General features: G+C 68.5%; 2 protein-coding genes across 2 annotated transcripts in view; both read left to right on the top strand.

Moving 5' to 3' along the window:
• Positions 1-45: 45 nt before the first annotated feature.
• MNEG_10430 (hypothetical protein) lies at positions 46-2,205 on the top strand (the record flags this gene model as incomplete). Its single annotated transcript, XM_014041097.1, has 1 exon — positions 46-2,205. The coding sequence occupies one exon, from the start codon at positions 46-48 to the stop codon at positions 2,203-2,205; it is 2,160 nt and encodes a 719-aa protein (XP_013896551.1).
• Positions 2,206-3,307: 1,102 nt separating this feature from the next.
• Positions 3,308-7,830, top strand: part of MNEG_10431 (hypothetical protein) — a gene marked incomplete at both ends in the record, with an annotated part of 5,206 nt that continues 683 nt past the window's right edge. Inside the window, 7 exons of the mRNA XM_014041098.1 lie at positions 3,308-4,009; positions 4,206-4,254; positions 4,675-4,864; positions 5,123-6,188; positions 6,383-6,431; positions 6,594-6,786; positions 6,964-7,813. Of these exons, the coding sequence (XP_013896552.1) occupies positions 3,308-4,009; positions 4,206-4,254; positions 4,675-4,864; positions 5,123-6,188; positions 6,383-6,431; positions 6,594-6,786; positions 6,964-7,813 (3,099 nt within the window). The remainder of the gene's footprint in view (positions 4,010-4,205; positions 4,255-4,674; positions 4,865-5,122; positions 6,189-6,382; positions 6,432-6,593; positions 6,787-6,963; positions 7,814-7,830) is intronic.

The raw sequence follows: 7,830 nt of genomic DNA on the forward strand, positions 1-7,830 counted from the left end.
CCCCAGGACCCCACCGCCCCCGACCGCAACCCCATCAAGGAGCTCATGGAACAACCCCTCGCGCGCCACCTGGCGCACGTCGCGCTGTCCGCCCTGATCTACGCCTCCCTCGGCGTCGTGACCGTCCACCTTCCGGCCCTCGCTGCGCGCGCGCTCGCGCCGGGCCTCTTCCCACTGCGCCTGCGGCTGTTTGATCCCGCGGCGCAGATCCCGGCAGACATGCTGCTGTTCCACGTGCTCATACCGCTGGCCACTGTAGAGCACGAGCGCGTGCGCGGCGCGCTGCGCGGCGGGCTGCGGCGGTGGCTCGCCGCGGTGGCGGCGCCGCTGCGGCTGCAGGGCTACCTCCTGCCGCAGGCGGGGGACGGGGACGAGCACGCGGCGCCAGCGCCTGCGCAGCCGCCGGCGCTGGCGGCGGCCGTGGCGGGCCCGGCAGGGCTGGTGGGGCCGGAGGCCGCGGGGCCCGCGGGTGGCGCGGCCGCAGAGCTGCAAGGGCCGCCTGAGGCTGGAGCAGCCACGCGGGACGGGGGCGCGGCGGGAGGGGCACCTGACGGCGCTGACGCAGGGGCGAGTGGAATATCAGAGGAAGCGTCCACTTCGGGCGCCCAGGTTTTGGCGGCCGCTGCGCCGCTGCAGCGGCGGCATTCAGACGGAGATCGGCGACGACAACGGGGCGTGGAGCAGCGGCAGCAGCCGGAAGAGGAACGGGGGCAGCCGCAGCAGCAGCTGGGCCGGCCGTGGCATAGCTGGCGCCCGTGGCGCCGGCGGCCGGCGCGGCAAGAGGCGCCCGGGACGGCGGCGCAGGGGTTGCAGGAAGCGCGCGCTGAAGACGTGTTGCTCCTAGCACAAACAGCGCAGGAGGAGCAGCAGCAGCAACAGCAACAGCTGCAGCAGTGGGAGGGCCAGGATGGGCTAGGGGCCGGGCAGCACGTTCTGGCCCCGCCCCTGGCCGCCGCCAACACTGAACAGCCTTCGGCCGCAGACGCGGCCGAGGATGAGGCGGCTCCCCTGCTGCAGCCGCGAGCCTTGCAGCACCAGGAGCAGCAGCAGCAGCAGCAGCAGCAGGAGCCGCGTTTGCGCCTCCGCGGGCGCCAGCCGGCCGCGCCGGCCGCTGCCCCGCCGCCGCCGCCTCCTGTCGAATGGTACCAGCAGCGGCCCGCCTACCCTTTGCAGCTCCTCGCCCTCGGCGCCGCGTGGGCCGCGTCTGTCGTCGCCGCGCACTGCGCCCTCTTCGTCCTGCCCGTCGCCGCCGGCCGCGCGCTGTTCTCCGCCGCGGGCCTGCCGGCCGGCAACGACCTGCTCGCCGCGGCGCTCGGCGGCCTCGCGCTGTGGGGCGCCGCGGCCGGCGCCGGCGGCGCGGCGCGCGCGGCGGGGCTGCGTGGGCTGCGGGCGGCCGCACTGGCTGCGGGGAGGTGGGCGGTCGTCGGGGCCAAGGTGGTTGCCCTGGCTGTGCTCTGGCTGGGCGTCGTGGCGACGCTGCTGGGCGTGCTGTTTGAGCTGGTTCTGCTGCCCCTGCGGCTGCCGGCCAACCAGACGGCCCTGCTCTACCTGTACCAAGACTGGACGATGGGCGTGCTCGCCCTCAAGCTGTGGCACATGCTCGCAGCCATCAGGGGCCGCGACGCCGCCAACGGCGGCGGCGCGCGCGGCGGCGGCGGCGGCGGCGCGGCGGCGGCGGACGGCGCCCCCTGGCACGCGCACCTGGAGGCGCTGCAGGCGCAGGGCGTGCGGGACCTCGACTTTGGCCGCGCCCTGCGCCGCGTCGTGCTGCCCGTCCTGTCCGGCCTGCTGACCGCGCTCGCGGTGCCCTTTGTCGTCACGCGCGGCCTGCTGCCGCTGCTCGGCCTGCCGGCGCCCGCGCTGCAGGCCGCGAACCTGTACGGCTACGCCGCGTGCCACGGGGCGTACCTCGTGTATCTCGCGGGGGCGCGGCTGCGGCGGGCGCTGCGGGAGCTCCACAACGCCATCCGCGACGACCGCTACCTGCTGGGCCGCCGCCTGAACAACTTTGCCGCGCACGGCGGCGGGGACGCGGGCGGCGTGGGCGTGGGCGAGGGCGGCGGCGGCGCGGCCGGCGCGCAGGAGGAGGGCGCAGGGGCGCGTGTGGACGCCGGGCTGACGCAGGGTGAGGGTGGGGTTGGCGCTGAGGGGGCCGCTGGCCAGGGGGCTGGGGCGGCGCCCGCTGTGGCAGTTGCTGGTGGGTGAGAGCCCTGCACCTGCGCCCGCACCTGCCGCGGCCTGCCCTGCACACGGCCTTGGTTGGCCGGCAGTGCCTCCTTGCGTTCTCCTTTGTGGTACTCTGGAGCGATTTTAGTTGACGAAATGGTGTACATGCTCTCTGTGTGGCCCGCCTGCCTGTGTTTTGGATGGGGGGTTGCGTCAAGAAGACCTGGGTTTGTGCATCACATTGTTGTTTGGCGGGGCGTTGCTGTGCTGGCGGCGTGGCGCGGCATAACATTCCACCACCATCTGGGCAGCTTCTGCGCCGCTGCTGCGCATGCGTTTCAATGCCATTTCGTTGAGATCCAACATGGCGGTGGGCCAGTCGTGTCGATGCTCACCCCTGGGTGTAAGGCATGCCCGTTTGAAGGGTCGGGCGCGTTTCGGCGCGCGACCACCACTGTGCAGGGCAGCTGACCCCTTGAGGGCGTGTTTGCTCCATCACTCCTGTGTAATTGATGTCGCTTGGAGAGCTATACCCTCGTGTTGCGACGCTCTCCTACGCAGCAACGGCTGCGCGTGCACGACCGCAACATGGTATCTCGGTCTGGACAACGTTGATACACGGGAATGAAACACGGTCCGAAAGACTTGCAGTCGTCCTCAGGATGCCTATGAGCGTCTCCAACAAGATGACACATCTTTGTGTATCGGACGCGTCATCCATGCGTTGGTACAGCCTTGTGTCGGCCACGCTCGCTTTCAGACGGTTTCGTCCAGCGCGGCCACATTTCTTCACCAACATGGGCCCAGCGATGTGTCGAATGTGCAGCGTCATTTTTTCCATGGTAATATCATAGACGTTATCATATTACTAGCAGGACAGCTTGCGCAAAGAAACGGTGAGCCAGCAGCGGGTACGCCAGCGGGACACGCGTTGAAATAGAGCACGTCAGGTTTGACATGTCTCACAAGTGATCGTTGCAAACTCACTGGGCAGATGCGAGGGCGCGGTGAGTTCCGCGCCCTGGCGCCATTGCTGCTGGCGGCGCTGCTGGCAGGATGCGCAGCACCCAGCCTTGCTGCTGGTGTTGACGCCGGATCCGTGCACCACGACAACAGCAACAGAAGCGGCGTGGGCAGCTTGATGCAAGCGACCACCAAGGCTCACGCGCCTACACAACGGCCCACCCGCGCCCCCAGCCGCGGCGACAGCAGCAGTGCCGCCGTGCTGGAGAGCGGCAAAGTCAATACCCAGGCGCCGCCACTAGGGCTGGCGCCTCTAAGCGGCGGCAGCGGCGGCGGCAAGGCGCAGCATACGGAGCCGCGGCACGGCGCCTACCTCGGATGCTACGACGGCGCTGCCATGCAGCTGAGCTTCGGCCGCGCGACCGTCGCTCTCAAGCAAGGCGGGTATGGCAAGTGCGTCGACCACTGCCGCGCCCTGAAAATGCCGGTCCTTGCGATCAGCCGAGCCCTCCAGTGCACCTGCCTGGCGGCGGTGCCAGACCCCGCGGCCCAGCTGCCGCTCGGGGCCTGCGAATCCCTTGCGGCCGGAGGCGCGGCCGCTGCAGGGGCCGCCGGCGCCGCGACGGCGGTCCCGCTCTTCTACGTGCACGGGGCGCCCGGGCAGTCGTGCGCGGCGCAGCGAATGGAGCTTTCCGCGCGGCGGCTCGAGGCAGCATACAACGCGCACAACGCGGTGTTTGACGGCACCGGGGACGGCCTGACAATGTGGATGCGGGGCAGCGACGGCGTGCGGGTGGCGGCGCGGCAGGCGCAGCTGTACGGGATGCTCAGCTTCCAGGCGCGCACCAGCGACCTCCCCGGAGTCATCACGGGAGCATACGTGAGAACACCCGCCCTTTCCCCCCTTGCGGGTTGGCATTATGGAGGGATGAGTACCAAGCTGACCTGGTCTGATTTGAGTTCAGATTATGCACTTTTGCACAATGACGGCAAGGCAGGGGAGCAGAGAGACTCTGATACAGCGTCAACGCGGCCGCAGGCGCAACGCCTCAGCCCCTGTTCCCCGCCTCCCACAGCTGCGCTCGGACAAACACGATGTTTATGACGGGAGCTTCGAGGAGCTTGGTGAGCGCGCATGCTGCCCCTGACCCGCACCACCTGCCTTGCAGCTGCGCTGCCGCAGGCGTGCTGTGGTGCACCCTCACATACGACCCTTTATTGCTTGAGCATCATGCACGTGCGTGCGCACAAGCACACACTCACGCATGCACACACGCAAACATCTACTCATGTGCAACAAATGCACTCGACAACAGACGGCAGTCTGTGTCCATTGTCCATAGCAGCGCAAGGCAACCAATGTCTATGAAATCAGCGGCATGCTTTTACGACTGCCCATACACGCGTGCTGACAAACTGTCACACGCATGCACATAACACACGCAGTCACGCACATGCGCCCGCCCCTCAACCCCACTCCACCCCAAACACACACTGGCGCGCGCGTGCACGCGCGCACAAACACACCATGAATCAACGTGGCAGACATACTGTGGCTTAATGGCGCCCCCGCCAGCAAGCCCAGCACCCTGTGGCTCAACACATACCTTGAGGGGGCCAGCCAGGGCGAGCACCGGGTCAGCCCTCCCGACTACGCACGCATGACGGGGGGCAAGGCGCTGGCCTCAGACTTTCACACGTACACCGTCGACTGGCAGCCCGACCATGTTACATGGTGAGCTGCCGGGGGCGGCAGACAGGCCGCGGAGGACAGGGCCTGCTGGCCCTTGTGGCAAGCCACAACTATTGTTGTGTGCAGACAGGCGTTCTTATGCGAGTGAACATATGTGAAGCATCGCCCTGCTCAAAGGAGCCGGTGCACGGCGTCCTCACACGCCCTCACTCCTCGCAATCTTTGATGCTTCCTCGGCCCCACGCCCCCGCCAACGTCTCATCACCCCAACACGCCTTCCCCCCCTGGGACTCTGACTAGGTACCTGGACGGCTCTTTGCTGCGCCACGACGCACGCCGCGCCTCGTTCAAGCCCCCCAGCCGCCCCCTCTACTTCCTCTTGAACCTCTGGACGGACGCCGCCCGCGGCTTCCAGTTTGGCGGCAAGCTCGACGTCAGCAAGGGTCCCTTCTCCAGCTCAATCAGGAAGGTGCTGCAGGTCACCTGCAAGGCGGCCGTTGCTGGTGACGGCTCGTCCAACGCCACTGCAAGAGGCCCAGAATGGGTCTACACTCCACCGGCAACTCCGGCTTTGGAGGCGGGCGCAGCAAATCGGCAGGAGGCCACGCTATCAGAATCTCAGGACGACGCTCTTGCTGCCACAGACGGCGCCGTCGTCTACAGCAGCAGCGCCGCCGACGAGGCCCCGGCCGCCGAGCCGCCGGCGGACGGGGCAGGCGGGCGGCGCGGCGCCAGCCTCAATGCCGCAACAGAGACCCAGGGAGGCAACGTGCAGGGCAGCAACCAAACGGCGCCGGGCGCCGCCGGCGACGGCGCCGGCGTCGCTGCGGCGGATGCGGCGGGCCTGCCCGGCGCGTACATCGGGTGCTTTGATGGGGTTGCATTGAACCTGGACCTCCCAAACGCGCTGGTGCTGACCCCCAGCACCGCCGCCCGATGCCCCGAGCACTGCGCCTCGCTGGAGCGGCCGCTCTACGCGCTCACGCGCGCCTTCCAGTGCGTGTGCTCGTCCGTGGCGCCGCACCCCTCTCTCGCGCTGCCGGCAGAGTTTTGTGAGGCGCTGGGGTCCCAGGCGGTCGCTGGGGATAACCCCGCCGCGCTGACTGCCGTGGCGATGTTCTATCTGCACTCCGTGAAAGGCCAGGGCTGCGGCCCGACTGTCACCAAGCTGAGCTGGGGCACGTTTGGGGCCGCAGCCGCCGGCGACAAGCACAATGTGCAGTTCGGCGACAACGGGCGCAGCCTGACGCTGCGCATGCGCGGCGCCAAGGGCGCGCGAGTTGCGTCGAGGGGGAACCAGATGTACGGGATGCTGTCGTTCAAGGCATACGTCAGCCCGATGCCAGGGGTCATCACGTCAGTCCAGGTGAGTGCGCTGTGGGCGCGCTTGCCGAGGCTGGTCCGGCGTGCTGGGTGTGTTTCTGACGTGAGCAGCAGTGGGGGGCGCGAAGCTGTTTACGCCCTCCAGCAGAGGATGCAAAGGCTCTGGCCTGAGCTAGCGCGTTGGGCGCATGGCGAGATGATGTTGCCGAGCAAGTTGGCTCACCCCTTCAACCCCAGATGCGGTCCAGCGAAAAGGAGGGCGTCACCAGCGACTTTGAAGGGATAGGTGAGCTCAGACGTGCCAGCCGCAACAGGCACACCTTCTGTGCACATGCGGGCCTCTCCGCCTCCGTTCGCATGATTCGAGACAGCAAGTTGCTCAACACACTTCAGAAGGTGCCTGACAAATTCTCAACCCCACACCCTCGGATAAACCCCTTCCCCCAAGACTTCCAATGGATCAACGGCTACCCAGCCACCGAGCCATCCTCGATCTGGCTGACGGCTTTCAAAGCGGGGCCTACCACTGGCCGGCAGCAAGTCCTGCCCTCCCTCTACACAAACCTGCTGACCCGCAACATGAGCGCGGCGGCCGAGTTCCACACTTACACAATCGACTGGCAGCCTGATCATGTGGCCTGGTGCGCGCCCCGCTGCGCGGGAGCAAGGGGCGAGTGCGCCCTTCGACGTCGGCGGCGCGGGGACTCATACGGCGAGGGCAGCGCATGCAGCGGCCCCCTTCCCAGTGCTCGTGATGGTTGCAAGTGCACCTCATTCACCGGCGTCTCATTCGCCCCTCATACCTTGGCCCGACCCAGGTACTTGGATGATGCGCTTTTGGTGCGCAAGGGCAACACCGCCGACGCATCCCTGCCGGGCTCCCCAGCCTTCACGCCGGCCTCCTCGCCCCTCCACCTCATCGCCTCTATTTCGACCGACGCCGGCCGCGAGTTCCCGTTCGGCGGCGGGCTGGACCAGGGCGGGAGCCCGTTTTCAAGCGTCATAGCGGACGTGACGCACGTCATGTGCGCGGGGCCCGCCCAGAGCCGCGGCCCGAGCTGGCTGGTCGGCGGAGGGGCTGCGGCGGCGGCGGCCGGCGCCGGCGGCGCGGCGGGCCTCCAGCAAAGCGCCGTGGCGGTGCTTGCTGGCGCGGGCGGTGGCGACGGCCCGGCTTCCGCCGATGCTGTGGCCGCCGCAGTCCCGGACAGCGGCCTTGTTGTTACTGCCACAGACGCTGGAGTTGAAATCAGCACGTCAGCAGCCGCAGGCCCGCGCTCCGGTGACGGCGGCGGCAGCGGCGACGGCCCCCTGGGGCAGCTGGCCAGCCTGCTGCAGCGCCCGCACCATCCTGGGCTGACCCTTCTGCCGCAGCTCCCGCGGCTCTCTGACCTTCCAGGCCCGCACCTGCCCAGGCTATCAGAGCTCCCCAGGCTGCCGCAGCTGCCTAAGCTGCCACAGCTGCCGCAGCTGCCGCAGCTGCCGCGGCTGCCGCCCCTTCCCAGGCTACAGGATCTGAAGATCCCGAGGCTGCCGAAGATCCCCGAGATCCCGCTGATCCAGATCCCCCTGCCGGCCACCCCGTACACTGCAGCAATCATGGCGGGCGCCGCTACATCTGACCAGCCGCAGGGCGGGCCGCCGCCGGAGGACGCGTCACAGTCGTCGATGGTGATGGCACCTGAGGG

This window comes from Monoraphidium neglectum (assembly GCF_000611645.1).
Source record: "Monoraphidium neglectum strain SAG 48.87 unplaced genomic scaffold scaffold02311, whole genome shotgun sequence".
Lineage (NCBI taxonomy): Eukaryota > Viridiplantae > Chlorophyta > Chlorophyceae > Sphaeropleales > Selenastraceae > Monoraphidium > Monoraphidium neglectum.